Source organism: Leptopilina heterotoma, unplaced genomic scaffold (assembly GCF_015476425.1).
Source record: "Leptopilina heterotoma isolate Lh14 unplaced genomic scaffold, ASM1547642v1 Lhet_264, whole genome shotgun sequence".
Lineage (NCBI taxonomy): Eukaryota > Metazoa > Arthropoda > Insecta > Hymenoptera > Figitidae > Leptopilina > Leptopilina heterotoma.
This window is the reverse complement of record NW_025110974.1, coordinates 860,728-884,968: the sequence shown is the minus strand read 5'-3', so window position 1 is coordinate 884,968 and position 24,241 is coordinate 860,728. Positions and strand designations below refer to the sequence as shown.

General features: G+C 21.6%; 2 protein-coding genes across 3 annotated transcripts; both read right to left on the bottom strand.

The window, feature by feature from the left end:
• Window positions 1-1,299: 1,299 nt before the first annotated feature.
• On the bottom strand, window positions 1,300-15,184 carry LOC122503562 (trypsin beta-like). The gene is made up of 2 exons (XM_043614142.1): window positions 15,051-15,184; window positions 1,300-2,109 (listed from the first exon to the last, which is right to left on the bottom strand). Exons 1-2 carry the CDS (start codon window positions 15,124-15,126, stop codon window positions 1,376-1,378), a joined length of 810 nt encoding a protein of 269 aa, XP_043470077.1. The 5' UTR covers window positions 15,127-15,184; the 3' UTR covers window positions 1,300-1,375.
• Window positions 15,081-22,329, bottom strand: LOC122503563. Of its 2 annotated transcripts, none has more exons than XM_043614143.1 (9): window positions 22,173-22,329; window positions 21,400-21,481; window positions 20,165-20,291; window positions 19,421-19,475; window positions 19,205-19,288; window positions 18,785-18,859; window positions 18,570-18,672; window positions 18,260-18,467; window positions 15,081-15,671 (listed from the first exon to the last, which is right to left on the bottom strand). In XM_043614143.1, exons 3-9 carry the CDS (start codon window positions 20,281-20,283, stop codon window positions 15,644-15,646), a joined length of 672 nt encoding a protein of 223 aa, XP_043470078.1. In that variant the 5' UTR covers window positions 20,284-20,291; window positions 21,400-21,481; window positions 22,173-22,329; the 3' UTR covers window positions 15,081-15,643. The 2 variants fall into 2 exon arrangements, with proteins under 2 accessions (XP_043470078.1, XP_043470079.1); XM_043614144.1 differs by having other exon boundaries at window positions 22,148-22,321.
• Between the last annotated feature and the right edge of the window lie 1,912 nt (window positions 22,330-24,241).

Here is a 24,241-nt window from a genome sequence, read left to right as displayed (position 1 = left end):
TATAGGTGTCAAAAAATCATTAAATTCAGGGAAATTTTTGAAAATAAATTCGAATTTTACTAAGAATTTTATTAAAACTTTTTAAAATAAATGATTTTCGAAGAAGAGAATTCAATTCAATTCAATTATTTAAATACAAAAGTAAATAATTCATTTAATAATTGAATATTTCTCAAAATTGAATTCTCATAAAGAATTTTAGCAACGATTTTTTAAATAATCAATTCTTTATACTTTATTTAATTTGAAACCTTTTTAAAATTCAATTATTATCTAAAATATTTTATTTGAAATTCAATTTAAATCAAATTTTATTAGAAAATTCTACGAAAATTCAATTATTTAAATACAAAATAAAATAGTTTATTGAATAATTAAATGTTTCTTAAAGAAAGAAAGAAAACTTTTGAAAATAATTGAATTTCAGAGAATTTTATTATTTTATAAAGATATTTGATATTTTGAAACGAATTTTTTTAAGTTTTTGAACAGAATTGAATTTTTGCGAAGAATGTTAATACTTTTGAAAATAATTGAATTTTTGCAATTATTTCTAATTTTTCAAAAATTCAATTTTTTAGTGTTTTTAACTAATAATAATTTTAAAAAAATTCAATTAAACTTTTTAAAAAAAATTAATTCTACAGAATTTTTTGCAAAATTCGGATTTTTTAAAATTCAATTATTGTCTAAAATTTTATCTGGAATTTTAAATACTATCTAAAATTTTATCTAAAATTCAATTTTTATTAGAAAATTCTACGAGAATTAAATTATTTAAATACAAAAATAAATAGTTTATTAAATAATTGAATGTTTCTTAAAGAAAGAAAGAAAACTTTAGAAAATAATTGAATTTCGGAGAAGAATTTTATTATTTATAAAAATAATTGAAATTTTGACAAGAATTTTAAAAAATTTTTTGGATATACTTAATTGAATTTTAATACTTTTGAAAAAATAATTGAATTTCTGCAATCATTTGTAACTTCTTCAAAAATTCAATTTTGTTGCTAAAACACAACTCTGAAAATTCAATTAATTTTAAAAGATTTAAGTAAAATTATTCATTAAATTTTTTTAATTGTAAGCCCCTTCAGGATTAAATAAATAAATTAAATAATTAATTAATTAATTAAATAAATAAAATAATTTCTATGTTTATTAATTTTATGAAAGTTCTTCAAAAATTAAGTTATTAAAAAATAAATTGTTGTCAGAAATAGAAAAATTGAAGGTTTTGTATTAGAATTCGTGGTAATTTTATATTTTATGAGGTAGACAAAAAAGACACTAAAATTCAGAATTTTCTTTTATAAATTCTAAAAATAACATGACCTTAAAGTATATAATCAGAAATCTTTTGATACGCAAATTAACAAGTAATTTTACTTTGAATCCAATCGCGATAAAATGCCACATCCGTATAAACACCTGGTTTACCGGGTCGAGCACAACCTTCTCCCGAGGACACAATTCCAACAAGTGAATTATTTACCAAAAGGGGACCGCCCGAATCACCATAACATGCATCATAACGTCCTGACCTGTAACCAGCACAAATATGCCCCCTTTCTATGTATCGCATATAAATTTTACACACTCGAAATGATACTATTGGAACTTCAACTTTCTGCAGATCCAAAGAAACTTCACCTCCCTCTTTCTTCACTCCCCATCCAATAACATTCGCCATAACACCAGATTTTATTCTACTCCTTGCATCAATAAGTGCAATTTTTCTTCGCACATTTTTCCACTTGAAACTCGATTTCACACGAATTAGAGCAATGTCATTTACAATTGTTGTCCTATTGTAAAATTCATGTGATATTATTTGGGAAATTAAATGAATTGTTCCACCATGCGTTGTAAATGTTGAGCCACTTCGGATTTTAAGTGATTTCAATTGGAAATCAGATATACAGTGAGCTGCAGTGAGGACCCATTTTTTGGCGATTATGCTACCGCCACAAATATGAAATCCATTTAATTGAATGGATACTTGATGGGGAAAGTCTGTAATTGATGCTTTTGTCCCACCTACAATGCGAGAGTCATCTGTGAGTTTTTTTATGGGCGAATTTTCAATTTGAATTGTCCTCGAAACTGAAATTCAATGCATTGTTATTTCAGACTTTGCACTCGATAATTATAATTTTAAAAAAGTAGCAAATTGTAGTTTTCAAACTAAAAAAAATAGTAAAAATGTAGCTATTGAAAAATTAAACTTGACGACAAAAAAAACTCGTTTTAGACACTTCACAAAACTGACAAAAAATAAATGATTTCTTTCGACTAATTTCATGCAAATTCTAATTTAAATAATTCAATTCCTAAGAAATTTTTATTAATCATGGAAAGAATTTTATGAAAAAAGTAGATATTGAAAATCATTTAATTGCGAAAAGTTTTTAAAAATAATTCAATTTTACAAAAAATTCTATTAAAATTTTTGAAAAATTAAAAAAAATTAAATTTTTTTGTAAATAATTGAATTCTTAAAAAGCATTTTATTATTCATGAAAATAATTAAATTCTTGCGAACGATTTTATTAGAATTTTTTAAAAATAATTGAATTTTCAAGAAAAAATTTATTGCTTTTAAAAACAATTGAAATCTTCTGATAAATATATTGTTATTTATAAAAATAATTGGATTTTGCCAAGAATTTTATTAAAATGCCTCAAAATAATTGAATTTTCAGGAATAATTTAGTTATTTATCGACATTATTGAATTCTTTCAAAGAATTATTTATGTGCATAATTGAATTCTTTGAAAGAATTTTATTAAAATCTAAAAGAAAAATTGAATTCTATAAAAAATTTTAATTAAAATTGTATTTAAAATAATTGATTTCTTTCTAACAATTTTATTAAATTATTTTAATTCCTGTGAAAAATTTTAATATTTTTGTAAATAATTGAATTTTTCGAAATAATTTAAAAAAAACATTTTTTTAAATTGATTTTTTCGAGGAATTGAAATCAAATTTTTAAGAATAATTACATTTTTTAAGCAATTCCTATAAAATTGTATTAAAAATAATAGAAATCCTGCGATAAATTTTATTTTATGTATGAAAATAATTGAATAGTTGCTAAGAATTTTATTATAATTTTCAAAAATAATTGAATTCCTGAATTTTATTATTTATGAAAATAATTGATTAATTGCAAAAAATTGTATTAAAATGTTTAAAAATAAATAAATTTCTGTGAAAAATATCGATATCTTTGAAAATAATTGAATTCTTCATAAGAATTTTATAAACATTGTTTTAAATAATTATTTTTTCTAAATATAATAAATGTTATGAAAATTTTGTTTTAGTTAATTGAATTCTTGTGGAAAATTTTATTTGTGAAAATAATTGAATTCTTACATAGAATTTTATCAAACTTTTTTTTAAAATTGAATTTGTATGAAAAATATTATTAGTGAAAGTAATTGAATTATTGTGAAGAATTGTATAAAAATTTTGTTAAATAATTGATTTTTCGAAACTTTTTTAAAAATGCTATTCTACAGTAATTGAAGTCCTGTGGAAATTTTATTATTTATAAAAAAAATTGAATTTTCGATGAATTTTATCAATTTTTTGAAAATAATTGAATTATTTTGCAAAATTTTATGAAAATACTAAATATTCAAAACAATTGAATTTCGAATATTTTTTGAAAATAATTAAATCGTTTTAGAGAATTTGATTATAATTTTTGAGAATTATTCATATACTAGCCAAACTATCCGCGCGCAAGCGCGCGGGAATGTTGTATGGGGCTGCTTATTTTAAACAATTTTAAAAATTTTAAAGAAATAATTATTATAACCTAACAAAGAGATTTAACTAACTAAAATTCAAATAATTTCACTCAATGGTCTCAATTTAAATAGAATTTACATTACTAGACTTAAACTATGGCTTTCAACAATTACAATTAGTATCTGGGTCATCTTTTGCATTGCTTATTTTATAAGGCCATTTTAAATTAAATTTTTTAAAGAAATAATAATTATTACACACTGAAAAAAGTTTTACTTCAAATAGCGATAAGTTTCTCTAGAATAACGAAAGTATTAATTGAAGCACTGAAAAATAATGAAGCTAAATCCCATAAAAGAGAAAAAAAAATGTTGAATTTTAAGAAAATCAAATTTTTGAATTTTTTCGAATTTTTGATAATTTTAGATTTTTTACCAAAGAGTCGAGACAATTTAATAAGTAAAGTATTTTCCAAAAGCACAAAAATAATGAAGCTAAATCCCATAAAAGAGAAGAAAAAATGTTGAATTTTAAGAAAATCGGATTTTTGAATTTTTTCGAATTTTTGATAATTTTAGATGTATTACCAAAGAGTCGAGACTATTAAATAAGTAAAGTATTTTCCAAAAGCACAAAAATAATGAAGCTTAATCCCATAAAAGAGAAAAAAAATGTTGAATTTTAAGAAAATCAAATTTTTGAATTTTTTCGAATTTTTGATAATTTTAGATTTTTTACCAAAGAGTCGAGACAATTTAATAAGTAAAGTATTTTCCAAAAGCACAAAAATAATGAAGCTAAATCCCATAAAAGAGAAGAAAAAATGTTGAATTTTAAGAAAATCGGATTTTTGAATTTTTTCGAATTTTTGATAATTTTAGATTTTTTACTAAAGTGTCGAGACAATTTAATAAGTAAAGTATTTTCTAAAAGCACAAAAATAATGAAGCTAAATTCTATAAAAGAGAGAAAAAAATGTTGAATTTTAAGAAATTCGGATTTTTGAATTTTTGATAATTTTCGATAATTTTAGATTTTTTACCAAAGAGTCGAGACTATTAAATAAGTAAAGTATTTTACAAAAGCACAAAAATAATGAAGCTAAATCCCATAAAAGAGAAGAAAAAATGTTGAATTTTAAGAAAATCGGATTTTTGAATTTTTTCGAATTTTTGATAATTTTAGATTTTTTACCAAAGAGTCGAGACTATTAAATAAGTAAAGTATTTTCCAAAAGCACAAAAATAATGAAGCTAAATTCTATAAAAGAGAGGAAAAAATGTTGAATTTTAAGAAAATCGGATTTTTGAATTTTTTCGAATTTTTGATAATTTTAGATTTTTTACCAAAGAGTCGAGACTATTAAATAAGTAAAGTATTTTCCAAAAGCACAAAAATAATGAAGCTAAATTCTATAAAAGAGAGGAAAAAATGTTGAATTTTAAGAAATTCGGATTTTTGAATTTTTTTGAATTTTTGATAATTTTAGATGTTTTACCAAAGAGTCGAGACAATTTAATAAGTAAAGTATTTTTCAAAAGCACAAAAGTAATGAAGCTAAATCCCTTAAAAGAGAAGAACAAATGTTGAATTTTAAGAAAATCGGATTTTTGAATTTTTTCGAATTTTTGATAATTTTAGATTTTTTACTAAAGTGTCGAGACAATTTAATAAGTAAAGTATTTTCTAAAAGCACAAAAATAATGAAGCTAAATCCCATAAAAGAGAAGAAAAAATGTTGAATTTTAAGAAAATCGGATTTTTGAATTTTTGATAATTTTCGATAATTTCACATTTTTTACCAAAGATTCGAGACAATTTAATAAGTAAAATATTTTCCAAAAGCACAAAAATAATGAAGCTAAATCCCATAAAAGAGAAGAAAAAATGTTGAATTTTAAGAAAATCGGATTTTTGAATTTTTTCGAATTTTTGATAATTTTAGATTTTTTACTAAAGTGTCGAGACAATTTAATAAGTAAAGTATTTTCTAAAAGCACAAAAATAATGAAGCTAAATTCTATAAAAGAGAGAAAAAAATGTTGAATTTTAAGAAATTCGGATTTTTGAATTTTTGATAATTTTCGATAATTTCACATTTTTTACCAAAGAGTCGAGACAATTTAATAAGTAAAGTATTTTCCAAAAGCACAAAAATAATGAAGCTAAATCCTATAAAAGAGAGCAAAAAATGTTGAATTTTAAAAAATTCGGATTTATGAATTTTTGATAATTTTCGATAATTTTAGATTTTTTACCAAAGAGTCGAAACTATTAAATAAGTAAAGTATTTTACAAAAGCACAAAAATAATGAAGCTAAATCCCATAAAAGAGAAGAAAAAATGTTGAATTTTAAGAAAATCGGATTTTTGAATTTTTTCGAATTTTTGATAATTTTAGATTTTTTACCAAAGAGGCGAGACTATTAAATAAGTAAAGTATTTTCCAAAAGCACAAAAATAATGAAGCTAAATCCCATAAAAGAGAAGAAAAAATGTTGAATTTTAAGAAAATCGGATTTTTGAATTTTTTCGAATTTTTGATAATTTTAGATTTTTTACCAAAGAGGCGAGACTATTAAATAAGTAAAGTATTTTCCAAAAGCACAAAAATAATGAAGCTAAATTCTATAAAAGAGAGGAAAAAATGTTGAATTTTAAGAAATTCGGATTTTTGATAATTTTCGATAATTTCACATTTTTTACCAAAGAGTCGAGACAATTTAATAAGTAAAGTATTTTCTAAAAGCACAAAAATAATGAAGCTAAATCCCATAAAAGAGAGGAAAAAATGTTGAATTTTAAGAAATTCGGATTTTTGAATTTTTGATAATTTTCGATAATTTCACATTTTTTACCAAAGAGTCGAGACAATTTAATAAGTAAACTATTTTCCAAAAGAACAAAAATAATAAAGCTAAATCCTATAAAAGAGAGCAAAAAATGTTGAATTTTAAAAAATTCGGACTTTTGAATTTTTGATAATTTTCGATAATTTTAGATTTTTTACCAAAGAGTCGAAACTATTAAATAAGTAAAGTAATTTCCAAAAGCACAAAAATAATGAAGCTAAATCCCATAAAAGAGAAGAAAGAATGTTGAATTTTAAGAAAATCGGATTTTTGAATTTTTTCGAATTTTTGATAATTTTAGATTTTTTACTAAAGTGTCGAGACAATTTAATAAGTAAAGTATTTTCTAGAAGCACAAAAATAATGAAGCTAAATTCTATAAAAGAGAGAAAAAAATGTTGAATTTTAAAAAATTCGGATTTTTGAATTTTTGATAATTTTCGATAATTTCACATTTTTTACCAAAGAGTCGAGACAATTTAATAAGTGAAGTATTTTCCAAAAGCACAAAAATAATGAAGCTAAATCCTATAAAAGAGAGGATAATTTTTGATAATTTTCGATAATTTCACATTTTTTACCAAAGAGTCGAGACAATTTAATAAGTAAAGTATTTTCCAAAAGCACAAAAGTAATGAAGCTAAATCCCATAAAAGAGAAGAAAAAATGTTGAATTTTAAGAAAATCGGATTTTTGAATTTTTGATAATTTTCGATAATTTCACATTTTTTACCAAAATGTCGAGACAATTTAATAAGTAAAGTATTTTCCAAAAGCACAAAAATAATGAAGCTAAATCCTATAAAAGAGAGGAAAAAATGTTGAATTTTAAGAAATTCGGATTTTTGAATTTTTTTGAATTTTTGATAATTTTAGTTGTTTTACCAAAGAGTCGAGACAATTTAATAAGTAAAGTATTTTCCAAAAGCACAAAAGTAATGAAGCTAAATCCCATAAAAGAGAAGAAAAAATGTTGAATTTTAAGAAAATCGGATTTTTGAATTTTTGATAATTTTCGATAATTTCACATTTTTTACCAAAGAGTCGAGACAATTTAATAAGTGAATTATTTTGGAAAAGCACAAAAATAATGAAGCTAAATCCCATAAAAGAGAAGAAAAAATGTTGAATTTTAAGAAAATCGGATTTTTGAATTTTTGATAATTTTCGATAATTTTAGATTTTTTACCAAAGAGTCGAGACTATTAAATAAGTAAAGTATTTTCCAAAAGCACAAAAATAATGAAGCTAAATTCTATAAAAGAGAGGAAAAAATGTTGAATTTTAAGAAATTCGGATTTTTGAATTTTTGATAATTTTCGATAATTTCACATTTTTTACCAAAGAGTCGAGACAATTTAATAAGTAAAGTATTTTCTAAAAGCACAAAAATAATGAAGCTAAATCCCATAAAAGAGAGGAAAAAATGTTGAATTTTAAGAAATTCGGATTTTTGAATTTTTGATAATTTTCGATAATTTCACATTTTTTACCAAAGAGTCGAGACAATTAAATAAGTAAAGTATTTTCCAAAAGCACAAAAATAATGAAGCTTAATCCCATAAAAGAGAAAAAAAATGTTGAATTTTAAGAAATTCGGATTTTTGAATTTTTGATAATTTTCGATAATTTTACATTTTTTACCAAAATGTCGAGACAAATTAATAAGAAAATTATTTTCCAAAAGCACAAAAATAATGAAGCTAAATCCCATAAAAGAGAAGAAAAAATGTTGAATTTTAAGAAAATCGGATTTTTGAATTTTTTCGAATTTTTGATAATTTTAGATGTTTTACCAAAGAGTCGAGACAATTTAATAAGTAAAGTATTTTCTAAAAGCACAAAAATAATGAAGCTAATTCTCATAAAAGAGAGGAAAAAATGTTGAATTTTAAGAAAATCGGATTTTTGAATTTTTTTGAATTTTTGATAATTTTAGATGTTTTACCAAAGAGTCGAGACAATTTAATAAGTAAAGTATTTTCCAAAAGCACAAAAATAATGAAGCTAAATCCCATAAAAGAGAAGAAAAAATGTTGAATTTTAAGAAAATCGGATTTTTGAATTTTTTCGAATTTTTGATAATTTTAGATTTTTTACTAAAGTGTCGAGACAATTTAATAAGTAAAGTATTTTCTAAAAGCACAAAAATAATGAAGCTAAATTCTATAAAAGAGAGAAAAAAATGTTGAATTTTAAGAAATTCGGATTTTTGAATTTTTGATAATTTTCGATAATTTCACATTTTTTACCAAAGAGTCGAGACAATTTAATAAGTAAAGTATTTTCCAAAAGCACAAAAATAATGAAGCTAAATCCTATAAAAGAGAGGAAAAAATGTTGAATTTTAAGAAATTCGGATTTTTGAATTTTTGATAATTTTAGTTGTTTTACCAAAGAGTCGAGACAATTTAATAAGTAAAGTATTTTCCAAAAGCACAAAAGTAATGAAGCTAAATCCCATAAAAGAGAAGAAAAAATGTTGAATTTTAAGAAAATCGGATTTTTGAATTTTTGATAATTTTCGATAATTTCACATTTTTTACCAAAGAGTCGAGACAATTTAATAAGTGAATTATTTTCCAAAAGCACAAAAATAATGAAGCTAAATCCCATAAAAGAGAAGAAAAAATGTTGAATTTTAAGAAAATCGGATTTTTGAATTTTTTCGAATTTTTGATAATTTTAGATGTTTTACCAAAGAGTCGAGACAATTTAATAAGTAAAGTATTTTCCAAAAGCACAAAAGTAATGAAGCTAATTCCCATAAAAGAGAGAAAAAAATGTTGAATTATAAGAAATTTGGATTTTTGAATTTTTTCGAATTTTTGATAATTTTAGATTTTTTACCAAAGATTCGAGACTATTAAATAAGTAAAGTATTTTCCAAAAGCCCAAAAATAATGAAGCTAAATTCTATAAAAAAGAGGCAAAAATGTTGAATTTTAAGAAATTCGGATTTTTGAATTTTTGATAATTTTCGATAATTTCACATTTTTTACCAAAGAGTCGAGACAATTTAATAAGTAAAGTATTTTCCAAAAGCACAAAAATAATGAAGCTAAATCCTATAAAAGAGAGCAAAAAATGTTGAATTTTAAAAAATTCGGATTTTTGAATTTTTGATAATTTTAGATTTTTTACCAAAGATTCGAGACTATTAAATAAGTAAAATATTTTACAAAAGCACAAAAATAATGAAGCTAAATTCTATAAAAAAGAGGCAAAAATGTTGAATTTTAAGAAATTCGGATTTTTGAATTTTTGATAATTTTCGATAATTTCACATTTTTTACCAAAATGTCGAGACAATTTAATAAGTAAAGTATTTTCCAAAAGCACAAAAATAATGAAGCTAAATCCTATAAAAGAGAGGAAAAAATGTTGAATTTTAAGAAATTCGGATTTTTGAATTTTTTTGAATTTTTGATAATTTTAGTTGTTTTACCAAAGAGTCGAGACAATTTAATAAGTAAAGTATTTTCCAAAAGCACAAAAGTAATGAAGCTAAATCCCATAAAAGAGAAGAAAAAATGTTGAATTTTAAGAAAATCGGATTTTTGAATTTTTGATAATTTTCGATAATTTCACATTTTTTACCAAAGAGTCGAGACAATTTAATAAGTGAATTATTTTCCAAAAGCACAAAAATAATGAAGCTAAATCCCATAAAAGAGAAGAAAAAATGTTGAATTTTAAGAAAATCGGATTTTTGAATTTTTTCGAATTTTTCATAATTTTAGATGTTTTACCAAAGAGTCGAGACAATTTAATAAGTAAAGTATTTTCCAAAAGCACAAAAGTAATGAAGCTAATTCCCATAAAAGAGAGAAAAAAATGTTGAATTATAAGAAAATTGGATTTTTGAATTTTTTCGAATTTTTGATAATTTTAGATTTTTTACCAAAGATTCGAGACTATTAAATAAGTAAAGTATTTTCCAAAAGCCCAAAAATAATGAAGCTAAATTCTATAAAAAAGAGGCAAAAATGTTGAATTTTAAGAAATTCGGATTTTTGAATTTTTGATAATTTTCGATAATTTCACATTTTTTACCAAAGAGTCGAGACAATTTAATAAGTAAATTATTTTCCAAAAGCACAAAAATAATGAAGCTAAATCCCATAAAAGAGAAGAAAAAATGTTGAATTTTAAGAAAATCGGATTTTTGAATTTTTGATAATTTTCGATAATTTCACATTTTTTACCAAAGAGTCGAGACTATTAAATATGTAAAGTATTTTCCAAAAGCACAAAAATAATGAAGCTAAATCCCATAAAAAAGAAGAAAAAATGTTGAATTTTAAGAAAATCGGATTTTTGAATTTTTTCGAATTTTTGATAATTTTAGATTTTTTACCAAAGTGTCGAGACAATTTAATAAGTAAAGTATTTTTTAAAAGCACAAAAATAATGAAGCTAAATTCTATAAAAGAGAGGAAAAAATGTTGAATTTTAAAAAATTCGGATTTATGAATTTTTGATAATTTTCGATAATTTTAGATTTTTTACTAAAGTGTCGAGACAATTTAATAAGTAAAGTATTTTCTTTTAGCACAAAAATAATGAAGCTAATTTCCATAAAAGAGAGGAAAAAATGTTGAATTTTAAGAAAATCGGATTTTTGAATTTTTTCGAATTTTTGATAATTTTAGATGTTTTACCAAAGAGTCGAGACAATTTAATAAGTAAAGTATTTTCCAAAAGCACAAAAATAATGAAGCTAAATCCTATAAAAGAAAGGAAAAAATGTTGAATTTTAAGAAATTCGGATTTTTTAATTTTTGATAATTTTCGATAATTTCACATTTTTTACCAAAGAGTCGAGACAATTTAATAAGTAAATTATTTTCCAAAAGCACAAAAATAATGAAGCTAAATCCCATAAAAGAGAAGAAAAAATGTTGAATTTTAAGAAAATCGGATTTTTGAATTTTTTCGAATTTTTGATAATTTTAGATTTTTTACTAAAGTGTCGAGACAATTTAATATGTAAAGTATTTTCTAAAAGCACAAAAATAATGAAGCTAATTCCCATAAAAAAGAGAAAAAAATGTTGAATTATAAGAAAATTGGATTTTTGAATTTTTTCGAATTTTTGATAATTTTAGATTTTTTACCAAAGATTCAAGACTATTAAATAAGTAAAGTATTTTCCAAAAGCCCAAAAATAATGAAGCTAAATTCTATAAAAAAGAGGCAAAAATGTTGAATTTTAAGAAATTCGGATTTTTGAATTTTTGATAATTTTCGATAATTTCACATTTTTTACCAAAGAGTCGAGACAATTTAATAAGTAAATTATTTTCCAAAAGCACAAAAATAATGAAGCTAAATCCCATAAAAGAAAAGAAAAAATGTTGAATTTTAAGAAAATCGGATTTTTGAATTTTTGATAATTTTCGATAATTTCACATTTTTTACCAAAGAGTCGAGACTATTAAATATGTAAAGTATTTTCCAAAAGCACAAAAATAATGAAGCTAAATCCCATAAAAGAGAAGAAAAAATGTTGAATTTTAAGAAAATCGGATTTTTGAATTTTTTCGAATTTTTGATAATTTTAGATTTTTTACCAAAGTGTCGAGACAATTTAATAAGTAAAGTATTTTCTAAAAGCACAAAAATAATGAAGCTAAATTCTATAAAAGAGAGGAAAAAATGTTGAATTTTAAGAAATTCGGATTTTTGAATTTTTGATAATTTTCGATAATTTCACATTTTTTACCAAAGAGTCAAGACAATTTAATAAGTAAAGTATTTTCCAAAAGCACAAAAATAATGAAGCTAAATCCTATAAAAGAGAAGAAAAAATGTTGAATTTTAAGAAAATCGGATTTTTGAATTTTTTCGATTTTTTGATAATTTTAGATTTTTTACTAAAGTGTCGAGACAATTTAATAAGTAAATTATTTTCTTTAAGCACAAAAATAATGAAGCTAATTCCCATAAAAGAGAGGAAAAAATGTTGAATTTTAAGAAAATCGGATTTTTGAATTTTTTTGAATTTTTGATAATTTTAGATGTTTTACCAAAGAGTCGAGACAATTTAATAAGTAAAGTATTTTCCAAAAGCACAAAAATAATGAAGCTAAATCCCATAAAAGAGAAGAAAAAATGTTGAATTTTAAGAAAATCGGATTTTTGAATTTTTTCGAATTTTTGATAATTTTAGATTTTTTACTAAAGTGTCGAGACAATTTAATAAGTAAAGTATTTTCTAAAAGCACAAAAATAATGAAGCTAAATCCTATAAAAGAGAGCAAAAAATGTTGAATTTTAAAAAATTCGGATTTTTGAATTTTTGATAATTTTCGATAATTTTAGATTTTTTACCAAAGAGTCGAGACTAATAAATAAGTAAAGTATTTTCTAAAAGCACAAAAATAATGAAGCTAAATCCCATAAAAGAGAGGAAAAAATGTTGAATTTTAAGAAAATTGGATTTTTGAATTTTTTCGAATTTTAGATTTTTTACCAAAGAGTCGAGACAATTTAATAAGTAAAGTATTTTCTAAAAGCACAAAAATAATGAAGCTAATTCCCATAAAAGAGAGGAAAAAATGTTGAATTTTAAGAAAATCGGATTTTTGAATTTTTTCGAATTTTTGATAATTTTAGATATTTTACCAAAGATTCGAGACAATTTAATAAGTAAAGTATTTTCTAAAAGCACAAAAATAATGAAGCTAAATCCCATAAAAGAGAGGAAAAAATGTTGAATTTTAAGAAAATCGGATTTTTGAATTTTTGATAATTTTCGATAATTTTAGATTTTTTACCAAAGAGTCGAGAGAATTTAATAAGTAAAGTATTTTCCACATTAAAAAGTTTGACATTAAAAAATATATAAAAAATGCCAATACTTAACCCACAAAATTAAATTTTCAAAACAAACAAATGAATGCAGATAATTTGCTAACGGAAAGGAAACTTACGATTATTATAATGTATGTATATGTATATGTATATTTCTATTTTCTATCAAAACGTATAAAAAATAAAAGAATAACTTTAACTAACTTCAAGTGTGGACAGAGATCCGGAAATCTGGAATCACGACGATTATTATATATAATTTTCATTAAAATTTTAATAGAAATTATCGACAAGAGTAAATTATTTTTAAATATTTTAACCTAATACTTCACAAGATTTCAATTATTTTTATAAATAATAAATTCCCTCTTAAGAATTTAATTATTTTCAAAATTTTTAATAACATTTTTGTCAAGAATTATAATGATTGCAGAAATTCAATTATTTTCAAAAGTAATAAAATTCTTTGCAGATATTCAATTATGTTCAAAAATTCAATTATCTTTATAAATAATATAATTCTTCTCTAAAATTCAATTATTTTCAAAAAATTTCATCAATTCAATGATTTTCATTATCTACTATTTTAATAAAAATTTCCAAAAGAATCCAATTATTAAAAAAAAAAAATTTGATACAATTCTTCTCAAAAATTCAATTATTTTCGAAAATAATAAAAAATTTCACAGGAATTGAATTGAAAAATTATTTTTAAATTAATTCACAATAATTCAATTATTTAGAAATTTGTTTATAAAATTCATTATTAGAAAAAGAAACTTTCAATTTTTCAATAAATTATTTATTTTTGTATTTAAATAATGGATTTCTCGTAGAATTTTCTAATGAATTTCAGTAAAAATTTTTGATAATAAGAATAATTGAATATTAAAAGCATTAAAGCGTGAATTTTTAGAAATAATTGAATTTTGAATAGATTTCAAATTAAAATATTTGAAAATTTTTATTTTTCAAATTATTAAAAATTGTTGATTTAGAGAAGAATTTTAGTTCAAATTTCTAGAAAATAATAATTGATAATATAAAATAATTACTTTATCACTCGGTCATCTTTAATATTATTATAAGTTATTTTATTTCAAGAAGTTTTGAATTTGAAATTTTCGAAAATCTTTAGTTCCTATGGAAAAATAATAATAATTAAATATTTATTTAAAAAAGAAGTAATTGATGTTTTCGAATAATTTTACAATTAAAGAAATTCGTAAATAAATGTAACATAACATTTTTTAGAGTAAAATTTTCGAAAATTTTTCGAATTTTTTCCTTTATTCTCTAAAAATAGAAAAATTTTCAATTTCATTTTGAATTAAAATTTATAATTGACAAATAGAATTTATAAACATTTTTTTCCTAGTTATTTTTCAAAAACTGAATTTTATTAAAACAATAATTGTAATTAAGAATTAGAAAGGATGCATTTCTATTCCCATTCCTTTTATGGAAAACTTTTCTGTGATAACAATCTTTTGTTAAGATTCGGTTCAATATCTAAAATATCAAATTTATCCCATTTTGTATGTAAATACAATTATAAAAGAAATACCAAAAAAGAAAAATAAATTAAAAACTAAAAGAATTAAACTCACCATATGTAGTAAAAAAAGTAATGTAAAAAATAATTTTCATATTCATATTAAATAAGTTATATTGCATAAATAACATTTTCGATACACTTTTAAAGATACTTTTATAGCATTATGCTTATTGTATTTATACATACAACTTCTGTAATTGTAGGAAACTTCTTTCATTCGTCTACAAATATAACATATTTCTGCAGTCACTTTTATCAAACCAAAATAGATATTTACAGAAACTAAAATCATTAAATATCATGATTTACCGCTCTGCGTTTTAAACACAATTTTTCTCTCTTAAACTCAACGACTAGTAAATATACTTCACCTCATCAATATTGATAAAAAAAATCTTATTATCCATTCCTGACACTTAAATTACATGTCTTTTGATAAGAAACTTTTAACCTAACCAGACAATTACAATGAAAAACATTGAAGAATAGTAAAAAAAATAGTTATACAACAAAAAATTCGAGATCATCTTCAATTTAACTAACAAAGAAAATAAATATTCCTTCTGATTATTATAAATATATTAAAAAATTAAATCGAAATTTGCAAAAAAGAGGAAGAAACGTAAGTCATCTTTGGAAATCTCCTTACACATCAGTTTGTAGAAAATTCTTCCTGTAAATTAATGGAAAATGTTAATGTTAATGTTAATGTTAATGTTAATGTTAATGTTAATGTTAATGTTAATTTTAATGATAAGTAAAGAATGTTTGACGAATTACAGACTTCGCACTCGATAATTAATTTTAAAAAAGTAGCAAAAAGTAGCTTTCAAACTAAAAAAAAATTTTAAAAAGCAGTAAAAAAGTAGCTTTTGAAAAATTAAACTTGACGACCAAACAAACTCTCGTTTTACACTTCACAACACTGACAAAAATTCCATTCTATATCTTATTTTCCTGACTTTTTCCTAATTTTCATCAAAATAATTTACTTCTCTCTGATCCTGCTAATAAATTCAATTCCTGCAACAAATTTTATTGTTCATGAAAGAATTTAAATGTTTATAAAAATAATTTAATTCTTGCCAAAGAATTTAAAAAAATTTTTTAAATAATTGATTGCTTTCGATTAATTTTATGCAAATTCTAATTTAAATAATTCAATCCCTAAGAAATTTTTATTATTCATGAAAAAAATTGAATTCTTACGAAGATTTTTACAAAATTTTCTTTAAATAATTGAATTCTGTTTGGAAATTTTATGAAAATAGTAAATATTGAAAATCATTGAATTGCAAAAAGTTTTGAAAAATAATTAAATTTTACAAAGAATTCTATTAAAATTTTTGAGAATAATTGAATGTCTGTGTGGCATTCTATTAAATTTCTTATTAAATAATTGAATTCCTTAAAAGCATTTTATAATTTCTTAAAATAATTGAATTCTTGCAAACGATTTTATTAGAACTTTTTTAAACAACTGAATTTTCAAGAAAAAATTTGTTACTTTTAAAAATAATTGAATTCTTGTGATGAATATTGTTATTTACAAAAATAATTCGATTTTCCAAAGAATTTTATTAAAATGCCTTAAAATAATTGAATTTTCGGGAATAATTTTGTTATTTATTTTTAATAAATGAATTCTTTGAAAGAATTATTTATGTATAAATAATTGAATTCTTGGGAAGAATTTGATAAAAATCTAAAAAAATAATTGAATTATTAAAAAAAAATAATAATTAAAATTTTACTTGAAATAATTGATTTTTTTCTAACAATTTTATTAAAATATTTGAAAATAATTGAATTCCTGTGAAAAATTCTAATATTTTTGTAAATAATTGAATTCTTCCAAAGAATTTAAAACAAAATTTTTAAATAATTGATTTTTTCGAGGAATTCAAATTAAATTGTTAAGAATAATTACATTTATTGATCTATTTCTGTAAAATAGAATTAAAAATAATTGAAATCGTGCGCGATGAATTTTATTATTTATGATAACTGAAAAGTTGCAAAGAATTTTATTAAAATTTTCAAAAATGATTAAATTCCTTAGAAGAATTTTATTATTTAAGAAAAGACCTGAATTTTTATGAAGATATTTATGCAACAAAATTTTTAAATAATTGAATTCTGTTTGGAAATATTTTATGAAAACAGTAGATATAGAAAATCATTGAATTGCGAAAAGTTTTTAAGAATTACTAAATTTTGCAAAGTATTTATTAAAATTTTTAAGAATAATTGAATGTCTGTGTAAAGTAAAAGAAATGAAAAAATTCGGACATTTGTATTAAAAATTATCGAAATCCTGCGATGAATTTTATTATTTATGAAAATAATGGTAGTTGCAAAGAATTTTATTAAAATTTTCAAAAAAATAATTGAATTCCTGAGAAGAATTTTATTATTTATAAAAATAATTGAATTATTGCGAAAAGTTTTATTAAAATTTTTCAGAATTTAATTTCTGTGAAAAATTTTGTTATTTTCAAAAATAATTTAATTCATCATAAGATTTTTATAAACATTGTTTTAAATAATTAATTTTTTCGAAATTTTGTTTTAAATAATGGAATTCTTGTGGAAAACTTTATTTGTGAAAATAATTGAATTTTTCAATTAATTGATTTAAAATAGTATTAAAAATAATTGAAATTCTTCGATGAGTTTTATTATCTATGTAAATAATTGAATTCCTGCTTAGAATTTTATCAAAAATTTTTTGTAAAAAGCTGAATTTCCATGATAAATGTTATTATTAGTGAAAGTAATTGAATTATTGTGAAGAATGGCATAAAAATTTTGTTAAATAATTGATTTTTTCGAAATTTTTTTGAAAATGCTATTTTAAATTAATTGAATTCTTGTGGAAATTTTATTATTTATGAAAATAATTGAATTTTGGATGAATTTTATCAATTTTTGTTTTAAATAATTGAATTCTTTTGCGAAATTTTATGAAAATACTAGATATTGGAAATAATTGAATTTCGAATATTTTTTGAAAATAATTGAATCGTTTTAAAGAATTTGATTATAATTTTTGAGAATAGTTTTTTGATTTCTAGTATTTAGGGAATTTAAAAGTAAATTCTAAAAAAAATAGAAATAGTATCTTTTAGTGGTTGAAATCTAAAAAAAGTACCCAAATAAGTAGCATAACGTAAAAAAGTAGTAAATAGTAGGTTTTAGTAAATGAATACGAAGCCTGCAAATTATTAAACGGAAAAATTAAGATGATAAGAAACAAACTTTGTGGTGTTCAGGATATTCGCTCTGTCAGCGACAGGTATTATTTTGCACACAGTAATAAGATGAATTTTTAATGTGTTTCGCAATTTAAATCCGTTACTGCAATAAGGACATTTAAAATTTGTCCCTGGGTTATGTTCAGTATAAAAATGCTCAGCAACTCTCACTGCAGTTTGATAATTAAAAGAACATTCGATACAGTGATAGCCTAAAAAATTAAAAGGAAACATTATTTTCAATTTATAAAATAGAATTTTTTGAAAAATTTGTAATGAAACAATTATTAAAATATATTATAATCATTGCTTACGTTTCTCTTTGCCATTAAGCATTACTGTGTAAGATTTAGGAGCAAGCTCATCCGAAGTTGTTCCGAATAATAAATACTTCAGTTTCATTAGTTTCTTGATATCCTGTAAAAAAATAGAAAATTTTACTTAGAGACAAATAAAATTAATTATCATCCAGATTTCTGTATTTTTTTTTTAAATCAATTTTACGAGTTTAAAAAATAAAGAAAATTACTTTGATATCCTTGAACTTCTCATTCTTCTTGACTTTTACATCTTCGATATCCGATTTTGAATCAGTTGAAGTGGACTATAAAAAACAAAATATAAATTTCTGAAAATTGTCATAAATTAGGGGAAAATGAAACTAAAAATAAAAACGACTAGTCGGTAAAAATTATCATAAAAAGCTTGAAATTTAAAATTATTTACTTTTTCATTTCAAACTCGACGAGAATCGTAATTTTGTTATACTATTAAATTATTGTAAACTGAGAGTAAAGTTTAAACGTTAGTTTAAATTTAGATTTAATTTAGATTTAATTTAGATTTAAAAATATTTAAATTTAATTTCTATTTAGATCGAAACAAATTGACGGACATTTTAGAAGCATTTTTCCAAATTTCATACGTAAAGAATTTAAAAATTAATAACCTGTCTTCTTCCACTTCTAGATATTCTAGAAGGTGCCTTATTGTCCTCCTGCTTCTTGAAATTATTTAAAGCCTCAAGTGGTATCTGTATTTAAAATTTTTAAAAAGAATAAATAAGAACTGAAAATAATTAGCAAAAACCAAAAAATTGAAAGAAGGGATAAATATTTTTTTTAACGAAAATCTAATTATCGGAGATCCCTTGAAAAATAATTACCTCAATTTCTTTGACACACCATCCGTTCTCTTCTGTAAAGGAAACGCTAAGAATTCTGCAAAGAAAAAAAAGGTTAAAAAATTTTTTTAATACTAAAATTTTAATTTTATATTTTAAAATTATAATATTTTAAAATTCAATTCGATTATTTTGATGGTGCTCTTAATACCCTAAAAAATTTAAATATCTACAATTTTAAACTTTCTTAAAATTCACTTATCAATTTTTAAAGTTTAAATTCTTTTAAAATTCAATTATATTTTTTAATTCAATTCGATTTATTTCGATGCTGCTCTTAATACCCTAAAAAAGTTAAATATTTTAATTTATTCTAATTTAAGCATTTCTTAAAATTCACTTATCAATTTTAAAAAATTTTTATTCTTTGAAAATTCAATTTTAAAAAATGCTCACAACATTTAAACAAAATTACTCAAAAGTTTAGTAATTTTTAAAAATAAAAATTCAAACATTACTTTTTTACAAACTCAAATTTTCAAAAATATCACGATAACACCTTCTAGAATTGAATTATTTAAAAAAATTTCAACTGTATCTCTCCTCATTTCTTCTTATTTCAAGATTTTCTTTTCATTTTAATTTCAAAATTTTTAAGGTGAAAAAAATGTAAAATAAAATAGTTATTCAACATTTTCAAAGAATAAGAATTTTTGTATAATTTTAAAAAAAAATTTGTTATTTTTCTAGTTTTGTTCAAATAAATAAAACAAAACATTAATATACCTGTTACTGAAATATCGAGTGGCTTCCAAATGAAGTGTCACACTTGGTATGCTTAGTGGCTGCAGTAAAGGCATTTGTAAAGTGGAGCTATCGCTTTTTTTAACAAGCGAATTATCCATTTTTGACTCTAAAAAAAGTATAAAATAAGAAGAATGTTAAATTTTAAATTCAGCAGAAAGCGAATTTAAGTCTAAGTTCGATGTATAAACTGAAGTAATTATGAATAACTTTATTTTAATTTTTACAAATAAAGGGTAATTTTTTAAATGAACTAAAAAAATTATTAATAATATATATTTGTTATTTTTTAATAGAAATTATGTGAAATTAGTTAGGAAAATAAACAAATGAAATTTCATATAAAAAATTGAATAATAATAGTATTTTTTAGTATTTTCAGAATAAAAACAAAGACTTTTTATTTTCAAAAATTCTAAAAAAATCATGAAAATCAATTTTTTTATTTGGTAATTTTTTGTGGATTCAAAAAACATAATTTTTACAAAATTACACATGGATTTTAAAATCCGCCAATTTTTAAGAAAAATAAAAATTTAAAAATGGTTAACCATTGTTAATTTAAAAAATTTAATGAAAATTTCTTCCCTTTATTAAAAAATATCATTTTTCGAACAGTTTTTCTTTAAATTAGAAAAAAAAAATTAAGAATTCTTTGAACGAATCGTAAATAGAAATCGACAAAATACTTTTAGTTATAACTTGAATGTAAGATATTTTTGATTAAATAATATTGAACCTTCGTGTACCATTGGAACAATTCTGATAATAAGTTCAATTCTAAATTTTCTTAAAATTCAATTATTTTCCAAATTTTCAATTAGAAATTTTCAAAAATACGATTGTATTACAAACTAATTTTTAAAAGTAAAATGAAAATAAAGTTCCTTAAAATAAAATATACATATTATTTCGATGAAATTTGACAAAATTTTTAATTGTTTCAATTTTTTAAAAAATATTTTCAGAAATTCAATAATTTTCAAAAAATCTTAATTTAATTCTTTCGGAATTTCTAAATTAAATTATTCAAAAAATTCAATAATTTTTTTAAATTATTTGATTTTATCACACGGTTGTTTTAATTATTTAATAAAACATTGAATTTAACGATCATTCCGAGTCAGTTCAATAATATTTTAAAATTAATTTGTTTCTAAACAAATTAATTTTTTTTTAATTTGGGCGTGATTAATTTTTTCTTTATTTATTTTTACCTGATAATATAGAGAAAATTTTCCTAAAAGTCCTTAGATGAGCCAATAGTTTTTTAAAAAAACACTTCAAAATTCGCTTTGCCTATAAAAAAAAAATTTTTTTTAATTATAAATTTTAAAAAATAATTTTTTTTACATTAAGTAACGGTTAAAGATAAACAAAAATTTTCTTTTCTTTCGAAAATTTGGACAATTATACAGGAATAAAAAAATACGCGTTTAATATTTTTCTATAGAGAACGAGAAAAGAATACGTTTAACCGATTTTAAAATGTCACAGGAAAATTTCACGTGGAATTACCCTTATATTATTTAAGTAGAATTTGAATTATTAAAATTTTACAAAAAGCTAAGTTCTTTAAAATTTCTAATTGAATTTATTATTTCATTTTATTTCGAAAAAAAACTTTATATATAAATGGGACAACATTAATTATTATAAACAATACTTTAGGGGTCATTCACAAACTACGTCACGCTTTTTCGGACTGATTTTTACCCCCTCCCCCCCTTATTTACTGAAGGATGAGTGCATTGAAACAAAGAAATTATATTAGGATCGAAAGAAATTGCAATTTTAATCTCAAAAAATTAAATATATAATAATTAAACAAACGTAATCTTGATATCCATCGAATAAACATGGTTTATTTATTTACGCAATATTTAATGGTTTACGAAATTCACAGCAATTTATGAATATTCACACATTTATGAGTATTCACTGTTACAAAATAATATTTTTTACCTTGCGATTGGAGATTAAAAATTACCTTCTTTGCAGTTATACCTAATTTATTTTTAAATGTAGGGAAAGCAAAATACAAGTGAAAATTGTAAGGAATATTCTAATTGTTTTGACTTGACTAATCTTGATTGTTGATGTTGTTGATTAATACAGTGAAACATCCGAAGAACGATATTAGAATGAGAAAAACTTTCCCCTAGTCAGAGATGGGTCGCGAGACTGGCAGTTCTCTCTCTCTCTCTCTCTCTCTCTCTCTCTCTCTCTCTCTCTCTCATATAAATTACGCTCACTCGCCACCAGATGTCAGATTCCAACGTTTCAACGTAAAAGTGAAAATTACTATAGAATTGCTAGAATTTAATATTTTTTGCCTTATGTAGTTTTCCCATCTACATCTTTGTTTAATTTCTACCCGGCGCCTAAATAATTGGAGGTTTTCTCGGTTTTGTCGTTAAACAATAATATAAAAAAGTAAGATAAACCCAGGCGATAAAATGAACAAATGTGAAGAATGTAATCAGGTAAGTATAAATAAGAAATTAACTAAATCCGAGACTAAAATATATGTTGAATAAAATGTTATACGTATAATACATATAATTAATAGAATTGCTTTTGAAGGTTTAAGGTTATTTTTTACAACTATAGTATATAAATTTATTTTAACGTTTATTTATGAATTCATTTGTAAATTCTAATGTGTTTTTTGAACTCTTTTATAATCAGCAAGAATTTTTCAAAAATATTCATTATTAACAAAATGTCGACGATTTTTTATAAAAACTATATAGTCGATTTTCTCAAAAAATCCACCTTCATATTTTTTGCTGATTTTTTATTAACATCGTCTTGCTATTAGAAATATAATATGTGAAAAGCAGATTCGCTAAACAGTCTTTACAGTAGATAAAAATTAAAGAAAAAAAAATTTCTTATAAAAATATATGTAAATTAAAAAAAACATATACAACGAAATTAATTTTAAATCACTATTAAATGCTTTACTTATATTTTAAAAAACAGTATTAAATAATTTTAATTCTCTGCGTTCGAATTCACAATATAAACAATTCGTGTCTAGCGGTTCTGGTCAAAAGGATTGTAATTATAATAAAAACAATAAACAATCAAAATAAATTTCATTCATTGCAAAATCAGAGTATTATATTGCTGCTATTTTACAGTTAACCCATTATTTAAATAATTACGATTTTTTGCAATGGTTAAGGTTCGAAAAATGAATATGCACTACGGTCGAAAAGTATGTCCAGATTTTGAAGCTGTGCACAAGAAGAAAATTTACAATATTCTTAATAATTTGTGCAATTGCAAGAACTATAGCTGCCCTAATGAAACCTTTTTTTCCAAATAAAAATATTGAAATTTATTTATTGCTTATAAAGGAATTAACTTAGGAGCAAGTTTTCAAAACTTGATAAATCCATATTTTCTTATTTCGAGAAAATGAAACAAATGACTTTTCTCACATAACCACTATAGTTAATTTTAAATTAAAAAATTTGTATTAATTTATTTTTATAACAATGTTTTTATATTTAAGACGTTCTGTTTTTAATTAAACATTATCATAATTAAGTGATTTAAACGTATATTGGTAATTTTTTCTAATAAAAAACAAAAATTATAAGTCTGGTTATGTCAAAAAGTTTTTAAATTGAAAATTCGTTGTTAATAAATTTTTTTTCTAACATTTAACAGTGACAGGTCGATTTGTATAAGGTCTTTAAAATATTAAATTTATGTTTAATATCTCAGTTTTTTTAAAAATGGATTTATCAGCTTTTGAAAATTTACTCCTCAACTATAGTTAATAATCGAGCTTTTTTTTAATGTTTATCCTAAATATTTAATTTTACTATATTATAAAATGAGAACTAATTTTATAATTTTAATTTAGAATATAAATTTTGGTATCCAGTGGCATAAAAATACAAAAAAGTTATTGAAAGTAACATGTATTATAAAATATTCAGTGAATTGAGCTGAAAATTTGAAGCATTTTCCTTTTCCTTAGAAATACTAGTAATTTTTTGTTTTCTTTTATGTTACCTGTTTCACCATTGTTTACAGGTA